The sequence below is a fragment of the Mya arenaria genome, chromosome 15 (genome assembly GCF_026914265.1).
Source record: "Mya arenaria isolate MELC-2E11 chromosome 15, ASM2691426v1".
Classification (NCBI taxonomy): domain Eukaryota; kingdom Metazoa; phylum Mollusca; class Bivalvia; order Myida; family Myidae; genus Mya; species Mya arenaria.
Genome location: NC_069136.1, coordinates 53,783,356 through 53,808,094, shown reverse-complemented (window position 1 = coordinate 53,808,094; position 24,739 = coordinate 53,783,356). Strand labels below are relative to the sequence as shown.

At 36.4% G+C, this 24,739-nt stretch overlaps 3 protein-coding genes and 1 long non-coding RNA gene across 13 annotated transcripts in view; 2 read left to right on the top strand and 2 right to left on the bottom strand.

Moving 5' to 3' along the window:
• Positions 1 to 696: 696 nt before the first annotated feature.
• Positions 697 to 23,406, bottom strand: LOC128219983 (protein MIS12 homolog). Of its 10 annotated transcripts, none has more exons than XM_052928196.1 (7): positions 23,270 to 23,406; positions 10,342 to 10,494; positions 9,155 to 9,222; positions 8,763 to 8,861; positions 8,071 to 8,214; positions 6,288 to 6,393; positions 697 to 1,940 (listed from the first exon to the last, which is right to left on the bottom strand). In XM_052928196.1, the coding sequence occupies exons 2-7, from the start codon at positions 10,481 to 10,483 to the stop codon at positions 1,831 to 1,833; spliced, it is 669 nt and encodes a 222-aa protein (XP_052784156.1). In that variant the 5' UTR covers positions 10,484 to 10,494; positions 23,270 to 23,406; the 3' UTR covers positions 697 to 1,830. The 10 variants fall into 10 exon arrangements, 4 of the variants coding, with proteins under 4 accessions (XP_052784156.1, XP_052784155.1, XP_052784153.1 ...); XM_052928195.1 differs by lacking the exon at positions 23,270 to 23,406 and adding an exon at positions 21,491 to 21,609; XM_052928193.1 differs by lacking the exon at positions 23,270 to 23,406 and adding an exon at positions 21,497 to 21,604.
• On the top strand, positions 14,210 to 17,653 carry LOC128219982 (uncharacterized). Its single transcript, XM_052928191.1, has 2 exons — positions 14,210 to 14,483; positions 15,014 to 17,653. Exon 2 carries the CDS (start codon positions 15,018 to 15,020, stop codon positions 16,227 to 16,229), a length of 1,212 nt encoding a protein of 403 aa, XP_052784151.1. The 5' UTR covers positions 14,210 to 14,483; positions 15,014 to 15,017; the 3' UTR covers positions 16,230 to 17,653.
• On the bottom strand, positions 18,962 to 19,483 carry LOC128219985 (uncharacterized). The gene is made up of 2 exons (XR_008258709.1): positions 19,336 to 19,483; positions 18,962 to 19,080 (listed from the first exon to the last, which is right to left on the bottom strand). It is a non-coding gene; the product is annotated as an uncharacterized LOC128219985 (long non-coding RNA).
• Positions 21,649 to 24,739, top strand: part of LOC128219483 (uncharacterized) — a 28,797-nt gene continuing 25,706 nt past the window's right edge. Inside the window, exons 1-2 of the mRNA XM_052927292.1 lie at positions 21,649 to 21,782; positions 23,136 to 23,151. Coding sequence (XP_052783252.1) covers positions 23,146 to 23,151 — 6 coding nt within the window. The 5' untranslated portion in view covers positions 21,649 to 21,782; positions 23,136 to 23,145. The remainder of the gene's footprint in view (positions 21,783 to 23,135; positions 23,152 to 24,739) is intronic.

The following is a 24,739-nucleotide window of genomic DNA, read 5'->3' as shown; positions in this document are numbered from 1 at the left end:
TATAGAAGATGTCCTTTGAAGCAATTGTTGATGATGGACGCCGGACAACACACCTACCACAATAGTTCACCCTTCACCACTTTATGCTCAGATAAGCTGAGGTATATTCATTCCAAACTTGATTCAAGACCTTACAAAAGATGGAGTACCCATTTCGTAAAACATTCGGTCTTAATTCTGAACATTTACAAAGTCTGCTGTAAGAATATCATCTGGACATTCCGCATGAAATTAAGAGGTTTGTTTGAGCAAAACTGTTTCAAAACTCAATGTGCATATTGAATTAAAAGCAGAGATTAAAATTAAGAATTTTTATCAAGCACCAGCAGATCCAAGGTGGATGGGGGGAAGGGCATACCCGTCATGTGCCTCCCCCCCATAAAAAAAACGTCCCAAGTTTTCTTCTTAAAGTTATAGAAAATGCACCTAATCAGACTAAAAATTGTTAAAAATTCCAATACCCTCCTGCAAATACTTAAGACAAAGTGGATGTGAGGGAGGGGTGCAAGTCAAAAGGTAACGTCAAGTCCTGGATCCACCCCTTCCGAGGAGCATACGTCAATGCTCATCTGTATTTTTTATGGAACAAGGAGCATAAATCAACAATTAGCTATGGTCTTTGGGAAACGCGCATATTGTCCTTGGCAACATGTGTACCAAGTTTAATTTGAAAGACTTCAATTGTTTTGGGTTTAATTAAATAATATTTTATTGCATGAAGATGCATTTACACAATATATGATAAAGAAAACAACAGAGAAACAAAAAAAGTGCAATGTAACAATGTTTGCATTCATATAAAAAAGACATGTCAAGGGATTGGACCGCATGCTTTATTAACATTAGTTACGGCCCTTTCCAAATCATTTCGAGTTATGGTCAAAATGTTACAAGGTTTAAATAAACAAAACAAATGAGCTAAAATCTACATATTAAACAATTCATTTCAACATTGCTACATTACTATTTAGTCTTATTATGCTACAATGTAGTTCATGTAACATTACAAGAAAATGAAGTCCTATATACTCACATGAATGCTGAATACATTATAGCATCTTGGCTTATGAGCAAAATCATTAGGAGGAAAAATTAAGTGAAAAATATACTTCGGGCAAGTTACATGGGCAGAGTGCTGTATGTGAGCATCCCAAAAGAGGCTTCTTTACCTCAGCATCAACTGGATTTTCAGAAGCACATTTGATTACAAAGAGTATACCTAAAGTAAAAGACTTTCTTTTAACAGATTATTTGAGATGCAAATTTTCAATGTAACAGCTTGAATATAAATTGTGCTCTCTGTGAGGCAGTCAAGTTCTAGCTACGGGAGAGTATGAAGAGCTACCATGTATCATTTTGTTGCGTAGGATTTTGTTTTCTTAGAATGAGCAGCTTAAGCAAAGCGCCCAAGATTTGATGGCTGGAGGCCCACGTGTACACATCAGCTAACAGTTAACATTTACACACAGAGAAAAATATTAGTAGTGAATGACTGGCAAGAATAGTTTTCTTTTAAACATAGTTTTAGTCATTCCTTCATAAATCTTTTCCCCGTCCCCTGTTGTAAGGATCTATAATACCGACATTTAGTCTCTTTCATCAGCCTATAAAGTGTGAAATACACACATAGGATAGTGTTAGCATCTACACAACACCCAGGTTGACATTTCACAGAAATCAACCATTTATGCATACATATACAGTAATCATACAAGCAACAAGACATATTTCATAGTTCCAGTCTAGGTTTTGAAAGTTAACAGTTAACATATCAGGCCTCCTGTTCAAGTCTTAAACACTGACATCAGTGGGAAGTTGCCAGCACACATTTCATGTCTCTCTTCCTACAACACGTGTGTCAAGGTTTTGATCGGTGACCACGTCATCTAGTTGAAGTAGGGTCCTCACACTCTGGGCAAGATCCCCAGATTCTGTAGCCACTGAAATATGTACAGGCATACAAACAATTACTGTTAAAGATCTATTTCAAAGGAAAGAAAAGTTACAAATAAACCCATTTACAGTGTAACAAGAACTTAGTTCAAATCATCCTGTATATATCAGGATTCACATAAATTTCAATCGCCCAACAAGAGCACTACGGAGCATACACAAACACTTGCCTCTTGCTTGTTGTTTATTCAGATGAAAAAGGGGCAAGACTCAACAATAACTTAAGTCAGTGTTATCTGCCTTGCTATATATGTGCATATTGTCTATGGCAACATGTGTACCAAGTTTCATTTGAATATCTTGAACAGTTTTTGATAGAGATGCAAACGAATGGCAAAATTGATATTCGAATATTCGGTAATTCTTTCGATCGAATATTCGAATATTCGATAACCAAAATACATCTTTTCAAAGTTGTATTAAACTATTATTATCATTCGCCAGTAATAACCAATTCATTTTGATCCTTCTTTTTCGTAGCAACTACGCGCGGCGGACCCTGATTTCCCCATATGAGTCTCTGAAATTCCCCATTTTTATATAGAAAACGGTAATTCATTATGAACAATCAAAAATCAAAATCGAATAATTCCGCTGCCTTCATATTGTGAAACAATGTTAAATTAGATGGATTCCTAATCATATGGCGTAATGAGCCAATGTAGGGTCTTTCCGTAGGACGAGCAGTCTCGTTCTGGGATAGACCTCTACCTTATATACCAAACCAACTCGAAACATATATGAATTTGATTCTTCTACATCAATAGGGGCAATATATCCTAAAACGCTATACTATACAGTAACATTTCAAAGCAAGAACAGTGCATCGAAACATGGAAAACAGTTAACAGCACATGTATCTGCATTATTGTAGCAAATGCCCTACATAGTATCACGGCAATTTGAGCAATGTTGCATAGCTTAATCTGCAACCAAGACAGCGCATTAGTGTGAAGGCCGTTTCCTTAAATCCTTAATTGGCAAAGGCATTGGTGTCACTTGTCCAATAGCAAGTTGTAAAATTACAGGGACTTTTTATAGCACCCGGCGATATGTCCCTAAATGACAAATGACGCTTGTTTAGTGTATTGTCATCACATTCACACCTCTGGCATTAGGGGCCAATCATTGTAAAAACATGACAAAAGAACTAAATACACAATTGCAGCCTTGTAGGTCAACGGTTTTTTTATTTTATTTATTCAACATTTTTTTCGAATATTCGAATACCGATTTTGCCATTCGAATACCAAACGTTTGATCGAATATTCGAATATTCGAATATTCGTTTGCATCCCTAGTTTTTGAGTTATGGTTAACTGGGACGCCTGCCGATGCCAACAACTCTGAGGCTTTTTTCTTTAAAAAGCTGACCAGTTAAAATGTAATGCTGAGGCTTGCTTAATGATTGTTAATTCTATAACTGCACTGTACCTTACTTTTGAACAAAGGTTGTCAGAATGGTCGAAGTGTGGAAAGTGCTACCTGGGGTGCTAACATGTAGCGAAATTAAATAATTGTGCTGCAAGTGCCAACACTTGTAAGCTCTCAGTTGGCCAGAGGGATAGGCCTAACAACACAATGCAATAAGCTTCATGTGAATACTATGTGACAACCATCAAGGTTTTATAAGTTCTGCCCGAAGGTTGGAGATTTTGTACAACCAATAATGATGCGTATAACATCCATGCTTTCAGTCAAATTTGACAATACCTCAAATATAGTAACTGAAAAAAGGACCTGTGAATGATAATAAAACTCCCCAATATATGACATTCACTGATAAAACATTGGGCTGATTGTTCAGATCTTTGTTCAAATTAACAAGTCATCATTGGTAATTTTCAAATTGCTCTTGAAGTTTTATGATACACTTGTGATCTGCTGTATTTATAAAAGGAATTGAGACAACTGTTTCAGCTGTAATTGTTTCTATTTAATTATGCAAGCACATCATCAAATATTTGACATTTAAAAGTAAACAAAAATTTGGTAAATCGCTGTGTTAACTTTAACAAAGTTATGAACAATCAGCCCATTGTTAACCTCAATTATTAAATATCAATATAACTCTGATATACATATCCAGTGCTCCAGCCAGGATTTGAAAAGGGCAGGGTGCTTGGTCCAAAAAGGCACTTTTAATGCGCATTTAATGAGCCTAAATGGGGCACTTGCAAAGTTCAATATTTTAATATTTTGGTACTAGAGCTCTACTTTCAATACTAAGTGTTATGATATCCAAAGATGTTGTTATTAAGTCATACTTCTGTATATTCATTATTTTCATACTAATTTCTGAAACATAACCTGACTATATGTGCAGTAATATCAAAATTGGTGACAAACTGTGATTTAAATAGAAGTAACAAATCATGCTTTATTCGTAGTTTAATATCTGGCATATCAATGCGCAACTCTTTCAACAACAGTGTTATGAATGATTATAAAAATATATACATAAATGAACGGTAATCTAAACAAGAGCACCGCGGAGTGGGTGCCAACGCTCGTCTGAGTTATGAGGTAAGGTTAAAGTTTTTGGACGACGACGACGACGCAGACGCAGACGCAGACGACGCCGACGACGCCAAGGCTATCACAATAACTCGACTTTTTTTCTTCGAAAAACAGACGAGCTAATAAAAGGTGAAAACTCGATTCTACATACAATCATGTACACAGGTCAATCAATCTTTATACACAAATTTAAGCCAATCACTAGGTCTACACTAGCACACACAAGTCACACATCACAAGCTTGTTTTTTATTGTTTTTCAGGGCTCTCACTAGGCTGAAAATTTTGTGTGACTTCTCCCTTCAGTCAATTTAGGGAGAAGTGGGGAGACTTTAGGGAGAAGTGATACTTTCGTAACACCTGATACAAAAACTATGCCATACCACACACCTCAGTTTATATAGTCTATATTCCCATTCAAATTGATTGCTATAACTATATAAAATGTTCATAAAATAATGTATCATTAATGGCTCAGCAAAAGTGTATTTGTCAATGTCACATAGTTTATCTCCAAATAGCATCTAAAAATGAAACAAAAACCAAGACAGCTAAGGATTTGAAACAATCAAAATGACTAATAAATTAACTGTCAATATAGTAGGGGGACGAATCTTATTTTGGTACGTTCGGGATAGAGTACGAATGTCACATTCAGCTATGCTGTTATTTACTTGTCTTTAGCTAAATGATTTTAAATATGCTGACATTTAAGAACCAAATGACATTTAAATCACTGTCCTTGATGAAAACTTCACCAATTTATAATGGGAGGTTGAGAAATTAACTCGGAAAACTGTTCTGACAAAATGGCGATCTCGCCGATTTTTTTGACATCGTAAGCAGGAGAAAAATACTGTATTAAAACTCTACAGAAAGCAAAAAAATAAATATTTTTTTTGTTTACAAATCAATTTATCATGAACATTTCACGAAAACCAATTAAATATTTGGTGATACGTCATGTTATTGATTTTCTTAGCGCCACCTTGCCGATGGCCCGAGATGGCTATATATGACCGTCTGCTTCAAAAGCAACAATGTTTAAATGTCTTGCATTGTTTGTTCAATACATATATCAATTAATTTTTAACTTCATCAATGCTTGACACGATTTTTCATAAATATGTCGCCTTTTCTATCTCATTTCAATGAACATATATCATATCAGGTTCTTTTCAATGTACATTCTGATTGGTTAACTTTCAATAGCTCCGCCTACCGGCGATGTTTTGGTAATTGGATGACACAGCCCAATTATCGGATTAGGGGATTACCCTATGGCTAATTGCGATGTTTTGACTAATGGAACAGTGGCCAAATACTCGCTGATTGACAGATTTAAAATTTTGGCGAGGTCAATGTCGCTTTGATGACACAAATGGGCGATTTATTTATCATCAAAGGCGGCTCTGTCAATGAAAAGGGCATAGTGGGGCGTTTGAAAAGGCAGCAGGGCGCCATAAAAGGGCAGCGGGGCGCCCTGCCACGCTAATCATGCTTAGCTGGAGCACTGATATCGAGGGAACAATATTCGACTATACATTCGAATCCCGTTGGCTCGAACTCACTTAACTCAATCTCCTCGTTGCCTCAAACTGAATGTAAAGGACCGATTTCAATATACTGAAAGGAAAGAATTCCCGCTTGGCTCAAATTTCCCGAGGCTCAATGTATTTTCACCGGTCCCTAGGAGTTTGAGGCAACGGGTTTCGACTGTACCATTTCTTAAAAGATACAGTTTATCTGACATAAATGTTTTCTTTGTTCCACTAGTATACATCTTACTTCACTTAATGGCTAATCTAACAATACCTGTTGAATGTAGTTTGTCCACTGTGGTCAGTGTGGCGTCCATCTGTTTCTGTAGCTCCTCAATCTCCTGTAGCCTCTCCCGCAACACTACATTGGCGTACTTCACCTGTGTTGTATGGTAGATTGTTTTAGACATATACGAAGTATAGTAGCCCTTATTTTGCTCCAAGAGCTGTCACAGGAGTCTCACAAATGTCCCAAATTAAGCCTTGTCTAATGGATTTGCATATGCAGGGATGTGAATACTTGTTCACAGAATCGGCTGAAAATGGGGTCATCCGCAACAAACATACAAAACGTTATGATGTTGCTTTGAAGTTTTTATTGGGCAACATTAATATTTAAGTGTGACCTTGATCTTTCATATGAGAACACGACAATCACCTTCCCATGCTGCTGAAAAAATATGTGGAAATTGATCAAATTCAGATTAATAATGACAAGGTTACAGCTAGGACATGAATGATAACTGTGAAATCCTTCTAAGGTTCCATTGACCATTGATGACTTGATGTGACCATGACCTTTAATTAAGGTGCAGCATATATCAATGTATTAATATATGACAAACCTTCCTATACTTCTTTACACCTTTGTCAAATTTGATTTATTTTGCAAAAGATATAGCCGGGACACAAATGATTAAGTTTAGATACCCATCAGACTCCATTGATAACATAGGAAAACCTTGACCTTTAAGGTGAGGTAACGAATGTGCTTGACACACCTTCAAATGATGGATTACAATGCAAATGTTACAGAGCCATCAAAAAGTAAGTCACAGACTAAAATGCTTGCTATGATATCATGCAATACCCCAGTTAAAATAGAGCTATGATCCGAACTCAAAATTATATATTTTCAGACTCAGAGACCCAATTATCCAAGTTATTTTGGCTTGTAGGGATACAATGCAAAGAGATTTAGCCAATATTTCTCCGAACCACCAGAAAAAGTTCCCAATGACTAAAACAAAAAAAACAATAACATGGAAATGGGACAACTTAACTGTTTTTTTCTTAATTTAACCAATTCATAAGGTTTTTATATGAAAGTAACTTTGTACTGAAATGCCCAAATAGATGTGAAAGCCGGTAAATTTTAACAATTTTGAGAATGGTCCTATTCCTAAAATAGCTGGGGGAAAAAACCTGTTATCCTTATACTAAGACTGTTGAGCTCCTACACGATCATGTTTGTCCTATCTTGTGACATCTTGTGTGTTAAGAGTTCAGAGAGGCATGTTTCACAAAATGAAACTCACAGAATGATAGTTCTTTAGTTTCACAAAAGACCTTCATTAATCTACCACTGTCAAATTCAAAATCTAGGACTGAGGGGCCGTTCTATCTAGAATCCTATGGATGGGACAGATGTCCGATTGGCGCAATGGTATGCACACTTGCTTCCTACAAAGGTTTCAATTCCCGGCCATGGCGCATGTGAGTTTGGTTTGTAGTCACCAAGTCAGACAAGTGGGTTTCCTCCGGGTACTCCGGAAACCCCCACAACATGAAACCACACTCTCGCTCCAAATAGTGCAAACAAGAGTTATTAATATAATGCTGTAATAACTTCATTCACAATTGTTGTTTAAAAAAAAGTATTAAGTGTAAACTAAGAACCTAGGATTAATCAATTTTAAACAAAGGTGAGATATCCCAACAGTACAGTACTGGTCAAAAATCTCACACTGTTACTACATCAAAGATTATTGCTGGAACAACACCCAGACTCAACATCCAGACTAACACAACCCCATAACAATCCCTTGTTGACCTACAGCTATGATCCTATCAGTGACATCCTGTATGTCGGTGTCGAGGGCAGCCAGTTTCTCCTTGGAGCAGGAAGGATCTTCGTGGACTTGGTCTTCTGGTAGAACCAGTTCCGGCGGTATGCTGAATACGTTCAGGTTTAGGTACACCTGGGGTTAGAAATCACAAGATTCGGTACAACAATTCAAAAGATTACTTTGCAATACTGCTAAATTGCCTACGTATTTTAATACTGGCCCTAAGCTCTTACAGATTCTTCATACAAGGTTCAGACTTGGCTGCAGTTCATTAAATCTCGATCTATTTTGTAAGAACATTGTTCCTTCGCAAGCATTTCTTTGTGGGGAAGTTGAATCTGTTCGTCACTTTATGCTCACTTGTCCTCTATTTAACATCAATAGATCATTTATGCTTACAACAATACACTCGCTGGTTCCTCCAACAGCTATCACCTTCTGACTGTGAAGACTTATAAAGTATCAATACTCAATACATGTATCCAGTGAGATATGGCCTTGGAAGTATCTTGCACGTATTTGATAAACATCAGTTATCTTCAATGCATGTGATTTGCCTTCTAGAATATATGTACCCAACACTGAATAAAAGCTTCAGCCAGAATTACCGGCAAAACTTTCAGTGATTCTGTTAAAGTCGTTCTTATTCGGAAATAACTCAAACAGGTTCCTCTAAATACCTCAGCCTTGTCAAACTTGTCATTGAGTCTCTCCACAGCCACATTGCTTTGCTGTAAAGAAACCTGCTCCAACTCTGACTGAGATACTGTGTCTCTAAACTGAAAATACACAAATATATTAAGAGCTATCTCTGTATCAATAAGATTGGAGGGGTATGCATATATATAGGACAAGTGGCCTCTTTGAAAGAGAAATTAGAGTAATAACAAGCAATACAAATTCTAAAATTAATATCCAATGTTAAGGAATTCTAATTTCTAGTCTTCCAAAAGGGAAATTTAGAGTAAAAATTATTATTATTACATATTATCCTGACACTGACACTCACCAAGTTTAACTCGATACCTTTGTTTGACCAAACTTGAGTGTTTAGAAATGATTTTTCACTTACTGTGCTCAAGATGGCATCATTAAGAGCGGTCCTCGCTTCTTGCAAGTACTCCAGAATGGCGTTATACACTGAAACAGAATAGTTTTAAAAGCCATTTAAAATTATAAAAATTATGAAACAGATACTATAAGACTGTTATTCAATGTATAAGTTACATAACCGGTGCTGGTAAGAAAGGGTGAAAAAACAACCCTTTCAAACATCTCTATTAATAGAACTCAATATAAACTAGAACTATGCAAATATGATGTGTTGCCTGTTGGAAGCACCCATAATTGTTTTAGTAAAAGTCACCATGACCTTCACCTTTGACCATAAAATTAACAGGGGCCATCTACTCACTATGACCAATGTCATTCAATGACTCTGCTCTATGCCAAGTTATTTTTCGGAAAGAAAAGTGTGGAAGTGACGATGACTTGGACGCTGTAAAATTCTATTTATTTTCAAAATATATTGTTGGGCACTGAAAAAACTCAAGTAGCAAACGATTTTTGCTAACATCTTACATGTCTCATTGATTAGAAAGATGAAGGTTCTAATTATAATTTTTCACACCTACAAAGTCAGATAATTATGGGAGGTGTTAGGATCTACAGCCTCGATCATGATTGGATGATGCGTCATGAGATATTACTCCCGACACGCCTTCTTGCTATCCATCAAAAATTTATACAAGAGTAGCAAAGCTGATAAATTGTAAATGTTGATATGACTCAGGGAATGAATTTTAACTTTTTTTGCCAAGAGGATTTTTTTTCAACTAGCAAAATGGTGGGTTCCAATAGCAATTATTTAAAGGCTGATTTACTTTCTATTATGTACAACTGTTTACCATTTGTGTACAGCGGCATGTGTCAATACGCCATCACGTTATTATTTATAATAAACTACCTGAAAGGATTTTTTAAAGAGCAAAGGCCAATTTGAGCGAATACGTCGATTTTCTACTCCGTAGCAAAAATCTTTTGAGTGCCATGATTTTCTATTCTATTTCTATTATTCTTAATACTCGCAATTTGCGAGTTAGCAACCATTATATTCGATCCATGATGACTTTTGATAAAGCTTGTCGCAGTGAAGATTAAGTCATGTCAGTCCAATGAACGCATGCCATATAGTCCTAGAGGAAACCCTGAGTTATAATCCATGCACTTGAGATGGTCTTGGGCTGAGCCATTGCATACTTCCGTTCATGAAGGCCTGTGGATGAAAGCCAAAGTACTGGACAGCATATTCATCATCTGTGGACGACATGTCTACTCCATCTTCAGCCTGGTTGTCACTGGCCTCCAACTGGGATCCTTGGAGTGGGTGGATGCTTTCCATCTTCTTTTTACCTGTTTAATATAGAGATGAACAATCACATTTGTATTGTGTGTTTGTGTTTTTTGTTATTTAATCAGAGAACAAGTTTTTTAACTGAAAGAGAAATGACAAAATGCAGTGTACCCCCTCAGACAAAATAGAAAAACGCCTTTATGCCAAAAAACACACACACAAAAACCTGTGTTAACTCACTGAAAAATAGGGTCAGTAGGTCGGATTTTTTACTTATACAATGTACATGCATTATTATTATTTTGTAAATGGTAGTATACTTTTTTAACAAAAAGACATGTGTCAATGTTTCCCAAAGATGAGGCATAAATAAAGAATAAAACTATAGTATATTCACAAAAAAGTTTAAAAAAATTCAATGCATCTGCCACCTGTGGTCCGATCCAGATGGATTATCACTTGAGGTGTTAATTTATATATATAAGGGTTGGCGAGAAAAACATAGGGTTGGTCGGGTTACTCAATACTGCAGTGTGTTCAGTAAGGCAAGCATTAATAAAATGCTAGCAAATGTTTTGTTTTGTATCCCTGTTGCAATGCAGCGCATACTCTGCAAGCGGGAAACCAAACAGCAAAGACGTGTTATAAGGGATTCTCCCAATCCATAACGTCTAAACAGGTTTGTGCAAAACAGGGGGATTTTGAAAAAAAAACTGAAATTGTATTTAGAGAAGTATTTTATGTTGGAATTAGATAATAAAGGTTTATACTCTATTGCATATACCAGGGTTTCCGCCAGTCCTTTATGGCTTGTTGGGCCCGTTGTGCCTTCCGCTGGCAAGGCTAATTACCGACACGCATTTATTATGCCGACATGCTTTAATCCGCGTAGCGACAATCCTTATCAAAACAATCATTAGTTTTGACAATACACAATTTTGTTGCGATTGCAACGGTTGACTGACAGCCAGAAGGCGTGTCGGGACTATTACAGCATTTGTATCAGACATTCAGGATCGACGACAGCATGAAGGCGTGTCGGTGAGGCTCAACAGTGCAATCAACCAAACTCCTCCTATTCTTTATCAAAATGGGAATGTGTGAAAAACACTACTGTTGTAATTGCGACCTTCATCCCTATAATCATCTATGAACGCAAAGTAAACAATAAGTGTTAATTGATTTCGGTAACATAAATCATGTGTCGTTTTATTTTGTTTCTTAATCCAGAGTCCGTTTGTTAACCAATTATTAAATTGTAATTGAGAACAGTGTTAAGATATCTGTGTTATTATAAACAATGGTTATGCTATGTTGTCGTATGTAATTGAGTCGCGTTCCCGTCTTTAGTTTAGTGTAAAGTTATATTTTGTGTTGCTTATTATTAAACTTTGATTATTTTATTGTTCTTTTAATTTATTTAGAAAAAAGATAAATAAATCTGAAAATACACATTACATTCCCTTTAAGTTATTATTTAGCTAACCCGGCTTTAAAAATATTAGCTGTTGCAGCTTTAAATACGAATACACCCACGAGTAGTCGCTTTGCTCCGGGCTCTTTTGTTTTCCAGCATGCAGCGTGCTTTACACGTTTTGCTGTGACATCAACGGTGTCAATAAAAATAATACCCGCACTAAACGAAACATGAGTCCATCGATATCGTCGGAAAACTTGAGAAATACCAATATTTAAATTAATGAAGAAAACCCATTAAACCTTTTCACAAATATGTTTAATGTTAATCGGACTTGAGTTGGTAATTCTAAATCATAGAACATAACTGTAAACTTGTTTAAAATGCAGGAAATTGCACCATTTTGGATACGAAAATAAAAAAAAAATCGACATCGGGAGGGGACACCCCTCCCTTCCGACATGCCTTATGAAATTCCTGGCGGAAACCCTGTATACTTATGAAAATTTACGGGGTTTTCCGTAATTCCGCCGACCCTTTTAATATCAATAAATTAACTGATTGCTTGATCGGTGAAACTACCAGTTTCGAAGTCGCAGTTTTTTTACATAGCCACGAAATTACATTACAAATCTATACGATAACATACCTGTGAAAGAATGTGTATTTGTAAGTGCTTAAACAGTATTGAAAGCAGCACTTTGCATTGAGTTGATTTAATATGAGGATGTATAGAGATGCTTTGTGTTGCACTCTAGAAATTTGTTAATTTAACAGTTTAAAGATATATGTTCGTACTTTCCGCCATTTTGATATGTTAGTCAAAACGGCTACAGGGTGATCGGTCAGTTCAGTTTTCCAGATCAAGAAGAAAACACCCAAGATTACCCACCCCATTTCTGATTACATTTATACAAATTGGCTGCAATTTTGTTTTAAGGAGTTTTGGATAGTCTAGTAGTTTAAGCTACGGAAAACAGAGCTAATCATATTACATGATTATAATTACATCGATTCTAAATTTATGATTACAATAGTATTCAGATAATGTGCTTAAATGTCTGAATTTAAAATTTGAATTATAGCTTAACTAAAATCTGGGACCAATAACAAATTAATCCCACTCCCGGCAAAAATAAAAAATGCAAATAATATTGATACAAAAGCAGATTGGCCAAATAAAATGCAAAAAGCAGCCCAAAGCACATGGTATTGCAGACATGAAACGAAAAATGCACTTTCAGAATTAAATTAAATCAATTTTAGAATAAAAATATAGTTGAGCATGCTAAAACTTCACAAATGGAGATTAGAGGCAAAGGGTTTAAGAACTTCTAAGCATATCCAGAGCAATGTTCATGCAGTCTAAAAAGCAAATTATAACGATTTGAGAATGAAGATACATGTAGCTCAAAATGCTTATTCTACAAGAAATACAACTGATATAATTATAACAGGTTACGTAAAAGAGGTAAATGTTAGAAGCAAAGTAAAGTACTAGTACCTTATACAACTATGTACTGAGTTATTTAAAACGACTCTCGGAACACTTGCATTTTGTTCCTGACCAGGTTTTTCAGCAGCGCCAAATGTTGCAAACAAAAAAGAAACAATACAGGCCTTGGAACAGTCAACGAATCATAAGTTCACAAGGGCTTTAAACTACTTTAGGATTACCAAACCTCACACTTGTCCTAACTGTAAAGTCTCGTAGTTGAAATAGAGTTTGTGTTTTTGTATACATAATGTACAGTGCATAAAAAGAGCCCCGAATATATTAAATATTTTGTAGTGAACCAAGGTCAGAAAAGTTAAGTAATGGCAACTAGAGTGTCATATAAGAGTAAATATTTGTCTAAAACATGTCTGCGAAAAAAGGCAGGGTCAGAAGAAAAAGAGGAAATATCTGAAGTAGTGAAAGAGAGGACTGAACCGATTGTTACCACCAGCGGATCCAAGGGAAGGGGGCGCACCCGGCGAGCGCCCCTCCCCCGCCCTAAATCTCCCAAGATTACTTTTGATCTCAACATGTCAATTATCGGAGAAAAAAGTAATAATATACGCCCGAAATGCACCATTTCGGACAAGAAATTGTTAAAATTGTCTTGTGTAAGTACATCCATCTACCAACATTTTAAACAATTTCGGTTCTGAGAGTGTGGTGAATGTCTAGAAGGTTGTTCCCCTATGTTACACCCCCTTAAGTCAATTATTGGAACCGCCCCTGGTTACATATGTTATTCAATAGAGGGGTGATATAAGGACGATCGAGTGTGTGTATGTTGTTTAAATATAGTTTCAAGTTATCTTGTTTACCACATGAATTCAATATTGTTTTCAGTAGTCAGCGACTTTTTCTATTAATATTGCAAATCGTGATGCGTGACTTTTTTTGAGTGTACGATTTTTCATAACGTCTCTACCTGCAATGTTTGATATGAAATTGATAACAACTGTCCAAAATATGATAAATGAGCTGCTATCGCGAAGTTCATATCAAAATGATACAATTGTGTTAATCAATATGTTTGGATATAATATATATATATATAAGTTTAAAAGATGACAAACGTGTTTATATGATATATATTTATGTATTCGTGTTTGGTTCTGAGTAAGCGAACAGCCAGAGTGAGTACATTGTAATATTATATATAAACACAACTATTTAAACAAACCAATGCATTCTTAAATATTGAGGAACCATGGTAAACTTGAGCTATACCATTGTATATAAACTGATTCTGTTTGGTATAATTGTCAAACAGTATATCATGAGTCATCGCAATAAAGTTAACTTTTGTGTGTGTGACACAAAGCTAGTTAAAATTACTAGAAACTAGTTTCTGGGGCAAATATGATACCAACATATAACAATACAGATCTGTTGGTAAATGGTAAACCCATGGCCGCAGTCGGAACACCTCGGCCATTATCCAACAGACGCTATCTCGAAGCTTGCCGGAGATGGCAGAGTTGTTACATATACGATTGCCCTAGCTGCTGCAGAAAGACGATGAAAACTTTAAAAACTAATGTTATCTAGATGTTACTTTTGTACTACCGAAACTCTGGTTGGTGGATATATTCAGTGTAATGTAATACAAGTACGGAAATGTACATGCATGTATTAGAGTCATATCTTTTCTTTCATATTTCAGAAAAATGCCCCGGGAACGAACGGCAAACAATCCTCTGACTCCGGAGAGGCAATGTTCGAGTCATGAAAACGACGAAGAAACGTGTGAAACCTCCCAATACGGCTGTTGCATCTTATGTTATATACTTATGTTCTTACTGTGCATCGTGGAAATGAGGACACGAACCCGCATTGTCCTAACATGGTTATATGTTCTGGTCGCAGCCATTGTCGTGGGTACCTTGGTGAGGCACAGCCACGATAAAACCTCCTACCAAATGTCGTACCTTGACATGAGACCACTGGACGATATTTCTACAACGTACTGCCGAGGTGTATCACTGATAACCGACTCCATGCTTGACGTGTATCGTTTTGAGAACAAACCTAAGCTCAGTGACGTTGCTGCACAGCCTGACCTTCAGGACTTTCGTGTTGACCTACATGCAGCTAAATATACATACTGGTTATTTTATTTTCTCAAGGGGTCTCGGTTGATTGTTAGTGTCTGCGGCCGACAAGGAAGTACTTTCCTCTATTTTGAAAATAAAGCTAATTTTAGCACCAGATGGACACCTGATAGGCTATGCCGAGGTTATAACTGCTATGTGAAGGAATCTTATTATCACTGCAATGGAAACAGTAGATTGGAGTTCACATTTACTGCACCTGACGACGATGAATACTATTTGGTTATTTTAAATGATGCAGTATACTCAAGATACCACATTCGCTTTTACATTACTCGAAATGTTTACAATATCACAGAAGCCACCCAGGTATGTCTTGCTGAAAATGCGTGTTCTATTGATCTTCACCTTAAGCGTTCAGAAACGCTCGTTGCTGTAGATAGAGAAGAAGATTCATTCGGCGATACTCTAACAACTACATGTCATCCAAGATATTCAATGTATATTCTTATATTTGGATTCTTTCCTTTTCTCTGTGGTATTCTGTGTACATATATTGTTATAAAGTGTCGTAGAAAGAGACGGACATCCGAACTCCGCAATGGTGAGGTTTTTACCGTGATGGGTTCTGGCGATCTTCAGGGAATTTCCAATGATGGTTATGATATTCAAATGAGACCTCCAAACTATGAAGACGTTGTTCCACCGAGCTATGAAGATGTTTTGGAAGAAAAACGGCGACAAGAACAAACTGGAAGTGCTAGTATGTTACAAGGTGTGTTTGATTTCCAACACCACCACCACCCCCAACAACAACAACAATCATAACCGAAGCATTCGGTATAACAGCAACCATGGAAGATACAGAGTATATTAGTGTGTTTTATTTGTATTTTGGAAGGCTCAAAGCTGCAAGTCAGATTGTGATTTTTAATTGTTCACAGTTTATCTGTGGTTTCTGTTTGTGACGTTTTTTTTGTGTGCACTCTTTGTTGATAAATGTTAGGAAAAGTGATATAAAATGTATGTGTTTAAACCTCTAGTGAAATCATATCATAGCAAGAGTTTCACTGAGCGTCCCTGGTATCCAAATATTCATCAAGAGAAAACTGTTAAGTGTGTGTTGTTCTTTTGCATATGTGTTTTGTTCAATAATGGCGTCATTAATTTTGGTCGTGTGCTTATAACATTTAATGTTGGGACCAGTGTGCAGTTGAGTTTTTATTCCAGTGAACACATATTTCATTGGCGGTGACCCGTATCTGGTAGGTTATTTTGCATAACGAATGCGCGTTATGTTCTTATTGGGTAACAAATTGCACTTGGTTATAAATATTAACATGTCTTACAGCCCGTGTCTTAATTACACTTCTATTAACGCACTCTCATTCTGATTCTGCAACACACAAAAACTGCATAAAGCTTCCTCGCCCAACATAAAAGGTGTTTAAACATAGATAAATCGGCCGTATAGTGCCCATGTAAGTGTAGTTACCGTCGAAAAGAAAAAAAAATATGCAAAAAATCAATGAAAAATAGTTAGAATAGGTACAGAAATGATGCACTTTGACTAAAACACAGTTTCAAGTGAAGCAATTTTCTATTTTCACTTTGTAAACAGGCAAACGTTCAGCATATATATTTTTTGTTAATGCCTCTAGAAACATAAAGGTTAAAAAACTGAGAGATGGTTACACGTGTGGCCTCCGGGAAGGCCTATTTATATAGCAAGAAAAGTGATATAACTTATTTACCAGGTGAAAATATCCTCCCAAAACACCAAAATCTCTTCGAACACCGCCATTTTATTCCGCATCACACATTTCCCTCACTTTAAATTTAAAACACAAAACACGTTGGACTCCCCTGCTGAAGGGTTCCAGTTATCGCCAGTTATCGCCTGCTTTTATTGACTTTCCTTTAGTTGTAACATTTATTAATAACTAAAGTCGAACCCCGTTGGCTCGATCTCGCTTGACTCGAATTCCTCGTTGGCTCGATCTTGATTTAAAGGACCGATTTATTTATACTGAATGTAAGCAATTCCGCTTGGCTCGAATTTATCGAGGCTCGAAGTATTTTCGCCGGTCCCTGGGAGTTCGAGCCAATGAGTTTCGACTATATATTTTTATGTATGCTAGTGATCTGTGTCTGTTGTCTTGTGGCGTTGTGTGTCTAACGTACAGGGTGTTTGGCATTGAACCTTGCGCCTGTATATAAACAATGTCAAGGTTAAATGTTTGACTTTTGAAGTTGTCACTGTAGAATACGTTTTAATAAAATTACTTCTTTAATCATGAGACTACATAAACCTTGTGTAAAAATATGTTACTACGACGTCAAGCTTCTTATCGTGTAAGCGTATACCTGATGTGTTGGTCTGTATATATTTGAACATTTCAAAACATTATCATCAATTTATACTGGGGACACGTTTAGTTCGTCAAGGTATTGTCGTTGTAATTTTCAATAGTTGTTTGAAGTGAGATATTCTCTTTAATCATGAGACTACATATACCTTGTGTGATATTACTGATAATACATCGATCCGAGATGCCAAGATAAGCTCCGCCCCCTTAGATATTGTTACTATGCGCCCCAAGCGTAAATTCAAAATGGCGGCTCACGCGCTGCTACGATAGCATCAGAATCCGATTCTCTCGCGAAGATTTCGGACAATATATCAGTTAAATATTTACCAGATCAAGCCAAATTATCGGGAAAGGTGTAAGAAAAGGGATTAAATTACTTTCTACAAGGTTATATTCATGACATTAAAGTTTTGGAAGAGGAAATATCTGCCATGTTACCGCGAGATGCTGGCCTTCAATGAGAAAAAACGACAAGCATCATATGTTAAGTGTCGATGTGGAGAGGGATTCCATACGATATAGGTATTGCTCATGAAAACCAGGGTATGTGAATTTCCAATTGTATTTAACAAATGTTATTATACTAGTAATTTTATTCTTAAATATACATTGTGAATTATAAGCAATTTTGGATCGCCATGTCTTTTACATTTCATGCCGTAATACGGAATGCGAAAACAAATTTTAAAATATTTTCAAGTCGTCGAGTAGAGAAAGAAGTAAGATACTGTATGTTGTATTTCAATTTATTGGTTTTCATATTTCTAGTTACTGCCTCGTTTTAGACATTTAACATCTGGAAAGTCAAATGATACTTCATGGGTCAGTGTAGGATAAAAACATGCCAATTTCACAGCATGATATCATGCTTTTGTTTTGATAACTTGTCAACCATCTCTGCTTTCATTTTTTTATAGATTGAGCTGTCATTGTTCACACGTGGTTGGCTTAATCAAGTCACTTCAGGAACTCAAGTTGCACAACTTCACCCATGTTCCTGATCAACAAAGTTACACAAGTATTCCCCAACAATGGAATGTGCCAAAGGGATCAAAGATCAAGCCAGTTCCAGTGAACCAAGTCATAGTAGCACAGTCGTAAAAGGAAACCTGTCCTTTGCCAGATAGATACACAGACCAAGTTTACAAATTTTAAATCTAATTAAATAAATGAACTACAAACACACAATTCACTTTACAATGCTTTATTCCAAACATGAATAAACTAACAGTTATTCAATTATATCAAAGAAGCAGAAATAAAATCATATGATTCCTGTATAATATTTAAACAAATTTTAACTATTGCTTCTTTAAGCAGAACTATATCGACATTTACAGTTTGTTTAAATTCCCACCAGTTGCTTTAAAATCTGAATTTCACAACACTTTGATGAAAGTGCAGACTGTTATTCTTCAACTTGGACTTCTTTTTGTGACAACTGTTCTTTTAGGGAAGCATTTTGAGCGGTATAAAGTGCAAACATCCAAAGGTGACGTCCCTGAAAATAAATGCATAATACATTTTACATTTAAGACAAGATGTTTAAAACTGACTCCTACCATTTCTCAAGAGTGTGGGAATACCTCTGTTTGAAATGCAGCACCTATTGATTTACCGAAAGAGTTCACACCGTTAAATACCACACAACCTGTGAAGACCCAAGTAAAACAGAACTGACAACAAGATCATAGGCATTGTTAGAGTGTTGGTTTCACTTACATGGACATTCGGTCTGTGTTTCTACTCCTGGTACAGTGTCTGCAGGATCCTGGACCAGCTTTTCTCTGAAAGAAATTGTTGTTATGTTGATATATTTATATGCAAATTTACACACAAAAAAACTGTGTAATTTCCGTGTAATAATGTTTTCTTCAGTTCTTTTGAGTGTTATTTTCTGTAACATACAAAATACTTGTATTAAAATATATGTAACTATAATGCTGTTGTTTTGTATTGAAAAAGGAACAGTGGCATTTTAAAAATGAGTAGAAGTCTACAAAATAATACAGTCTCAGTTTTGCAATTTATCCTACATGGTACATGTTATTCAAGTCTTCCGTGCACTCCATAAAGATAAATAAAACTCTAACGCCCAGGCATGTGATATCTTGTATAAAATGCACACTTGCATTTTGTGTATAAATGCTGCCATAAGTTTCCTTTCCAAGTGACCGCTTTGTGGGGAGTTTTCTTGAAGATGTTATTCTCCAGCCATCAGCTGATGGTGGGTCAGGATACTCTTAAGATGGTCCATTTCCTCCATGAAAGTGCTTAAATATGCATAATAGTAAAATATAATTAGTGTGACAAGACTCCACAATGCCAGTCAGTAACATATTATACATATTATACAATAAAACAGTAGTTTAAACTTGACACATTCATAACCTGATGGAAACTGTCAACTAGCATGATCTCCATATGGAGGTCAATATATAGTACACAAGAAAGTAAACAAAATAAACATTTGGCATGATTTGCAGAATTCAGAATTATAATTGAAATGATTGTATTTTGATCGTTTTACGATAAAACCAAATTTTAATTTACTAACCTTCGAGCAGACATCTTCGTGCTTGTTTATCCTGTTGACATTCAGTTTCTCTTGTGGCCGTCCACAGGCTTTAATCCAGCATTTGCACTTCTCAATATCGGATTATAACAGGGGTGTAGAAATGGGCCGGAAGCCGGTAAAATAACCCGGAACGTGATTGTATCGAGTTGTTCCCCTTCGCATAATTGTTGTCTGTGTCAGTCAACTTTCGTTTTATTGGAAAGGTAAACAACTTGTTTTAATGCATTAAATGCTTGTTTAGTGCAAAATAACATTTCACTTACATGGTAAAATATGAATATAACTTTTTATGATCAATTTCAACCATAAAATACTTCACTTAAAACAATTTCAATATTTTTAAAACACCCCCGTTTTTTGCACATTCCCGTTTAGACGTTAGGGATTGGCAGAATCCCGTATAACACGTCTATTATTTTAGACTAGCTTGCGGTGATGTCACTGCTAAAAATAATCCATTATTTTGATGAATTTTACATGTACCTTTGGCGAAATTTCGTACGCTTTTAATAAACGTCACAAAGTGTCCAGATATTTCTTTTGGTTGTTATTAAAACGGAATTAGCTAGCTGCAGGTGAGATATCTAGAACCACAGAAAATGAAGTTAAATGTTTAATTTTCAGAGGATCACAGAGATTCAGTGGCTGAAAGTATATAAGTGGTAGAGAAGAAGGTACACATACGATTAGGAGGGAATTGCTAGCAAATGGCAAGGCATGCGGTCTGGAATGTTATAATAGTATCCTGAATCTGAATTTGACAGTTATTTGGTTTATTAGTTGGCCCTCACTGGTCGGGGGTGGAGGTGGGGTCGGGGGTGGGGGTGGGGTAAAACTCAGATCAGTGGGGTAGTTCTCAGATTCAGTATCATATTCAAGTACAGAAGTTTCCCTGTTTCCTAAATGTTACAAAATAAACATGCACCAGAACAGTTCAACACTAGAAATTTTGGTTAAAAAGGGGTTAAATTCAATCCCACAAGGGGCATTGGCCCCTAACTGGGGAAGGACACCCAGACTACCCCCCCCCCCCGCCTACTTTTGGGATCTTCCCTGCTACTTCAAAACATTTCTACACCCCTGATAAATTATAGGTCGGAAATCGTTTAAATCGGCCTCCATTTAGTCCCTCCGGATACCTTAACCTGCATAACATATTCCCCATCCGCATCGTTTAACCATTTTCACAAATCAGTCTTAAAACTTCAATAAAATGTCCGGTTGTAAACAGTTATCGCTGCTGTGTTTGTGGGTAAAGATGGCGGACGGGACTCGGTGAATAATTTGCAGCTTTCTCATTGGTCAATAATGATTAGTTTGATTGACAGGTCGGATCGATGTATTCAATAAAGTGTACCTGTATGTTTAAAAATGTTTTAAGACACTAAGCAGAAATTGTTTGTTTTATATTTCAGTATGTTATAGATAGAGGTGAGTTTACACTTATTTATGCTCGCTATCTGGTATAATGTAGATTTATTTTATATTCTCAATTTTCCATGAACAAATTCCAAACAGCCACTGACAGTTTCTCAGTTTATCATTTAAGAATTTTGCGAATGCCAGCCTATCTATGAGCAAAAGATCTCTTTGTTACAAGCAGTCTGTCTATTCGTATACATTACAATCGATATGTATTCATATTCATCTCGAGGGGAGAGTCCACGAGCGCAACTTGAAAACAGTTTTACTTCCTGCATTCGATGTTTTACATCCCTGGCCAGAACTCAGATACATGTGGTAATTTAAGATAACTGCCGTAAGATAACCTGATAGCGTTCCTATGGTGGCATGTATCTGCCGTAAGATGACCTGATAGCGTTCCTATGGTGGCATATTACTGCCGTAAGATAACCTGATAGCGTTCGTATGATGGGCGTTCGTATGGTAGCATACTGTCGTAAGATAACCCGATGGCGTTCCTATGGTGGCATATAACTGTCGTAAGATAACCTGATAGCGTTCATATGATGGGCGTTCGTATGGTAGCATACTGTCGTAAGATAACCCGATGGCGTTCGTATGACGGCATATTACTGCCGTAAGATAACCTAATAGCGTTCGCATGACGGCATATAACTGTCGTAAGATAACCTGATAGCGTTCGTATGATGGGCGTTCGTATGGTAGCATACTGTCGTAAGATAACCCGATGGCGTTCGTATGACGGCATATTACTGCCGTAAGATAACCTAATAGCGTTCGCATGACGGCATATTACTGCCGTAAGATAACCTGATAGCGTTCCTATGGTGGCATGTAACTGCCGTAAGATAACCTGTGAACATTCGCGAATTGTGTCGTGTTAACCATTTCATTTTCCTGATAATTATCTAGCTATCTAGTTAACATTCGCGAAACGTTTTCGGTAAGATAAATATCATTAGACTAAAAACTGGCTTTAAAGTGCCCGAGAACTACCACCAGTAACTGGTCATCTGGTTATGGTATGCGAATTCAACTACCACCGGTAACACGAATCTTATCTAGTTAACCAGTTAGGAAGTTACTTACTAACTGGAATTCATAAATCATAATTAGATAACCAGTTATCTTACCGAACAAGTTTCGCGAATATTAACTACTAAACTAGATAGCTAAAGAATTATCGCGAAAATTAGTGGTTAACACGAAACAATTCGCGAACGTTCAAAGGTTATATTACGGCAGCTATATGCCTCCATAGGTAACAGCTTCAACTATGACAACCCTTTACTGATAATTCAATAAAGTTTAAAAATGTTTTAAGACACTTAAGCAGAAATTGTTTATTTTATATTTCAGTATGTTATAGATGGAGGTGAGTTTAGATTTATTTATAAGCTTGCCATCTAGTATAATTTATGTAGATTCATTTTCGCTGTTTAGTACACTGGTAAAAGGTGAAAAAGTATTGTAACAAGTATTGTTAGTGTTACCTTCGTCGGCAACCACGGTACTTTCTTCCGTTACACTTTCATGGGTATCCAACGATGGTGTGTCACTGGCAGCGAATTTTCAAACTGAAATTATTAATGTGTTAAAACCCAAATAAAATCGTATTATTCAGAACTAGAAATCAAAGCACTGATAGTGCTGAGAAACTGGGGGAAGGGTATTTGGGTGACGCGACTGAATTTAATAATGCAAAGCATTACAACATTTATTGTGAGATGAGGTTAACATCAACAGAAATAACTTGAAAACTGAACATCACTTTGGTGTTAGAAGTGTTGATGATTGTTATATGCAAGAAGTGGGGTTTTTATGGCATATAAGAGTCAGCACTAGAGCAACAGCGCCTCCACTTTTATTAAATATGTGTATATTTCCCTTTTAAGAAGAGTTTGTAAGTTTTGATGTGTGCCGACGTAAGTGCTATACATAATAGTTATATTTGCATGCAAGGGATGTTCTTACGATGTATATATGCACTGAAATGTAGTTGTAAAGCTAGCAAATCTAAAAAATATGCACAAGGCTGAATCAGGAGAAAAGCTTCTGGAACCACAAATTCTTAATATATTGAAACGAAATCGTAGAAGTGTTCTTATACGGCACCACTTTCACCGATTTTCGAAATGTGTCCATTTAATAAAACTGTCTGAGGAAATGTAAGTCATACGCATGTGTGTACAAATAAACAAAAGGCACAGCTGCACCACGTAAGAGTCGATAGCTCATTTTCTTTGCACCAACGATGAGTAGTTGAGCTAGCGTTTATGTGAATCTAATAAAGACAAATAAAATGTGGCGCGTTGTTGCCCGTAAATCATTTAGAATATTGTGTGCCAGACGTAATATCCGGTGTGCAAGAAAATGTTATGTTATTGCATGCTCACGTATTAGTAAGCCTTGATACAAGGCCAATCGGACCACCTCGGCCATTTCCCATCGAAAACAACATCGGATGTTTGTGGACGGTTTTACAATGTAAGAATTCCTTACATTAGATCGTGTAGTAATTCCAATTTGGCATTTAAGCCTGATGACTTTACCCTTAGGAATCTCAATTATTTTTACAATTATACACTTAAAGGCCTAGTTAATCCTTTTATAAGTGACCCCCCCCCCCCCCAACCGTGTATTGATGAACACAATGTCTATGTATTGATCACAATCTTAATGCCTAATTGTCTTATCAGATCTCCGATATGAATATCAGTTTTGGAGGTTTTATTATAGAAATTGACCCTAAATAGTCCTGAGCCAATAAACAAATAAATAGGAAATTGGCCCCTACTCTGACATCAATGCAATCAGCGGGAGATGCACAGCAAGGGATTGTCATGCCAAACATTCATTAAACTAGGTCTTTAAGAAGGAACCAATTTGAAATAAGTTACATAAATTACACGTTTAAAACCTTGACCTAATTAATATTAGATTGTATTATTATTAATTATACG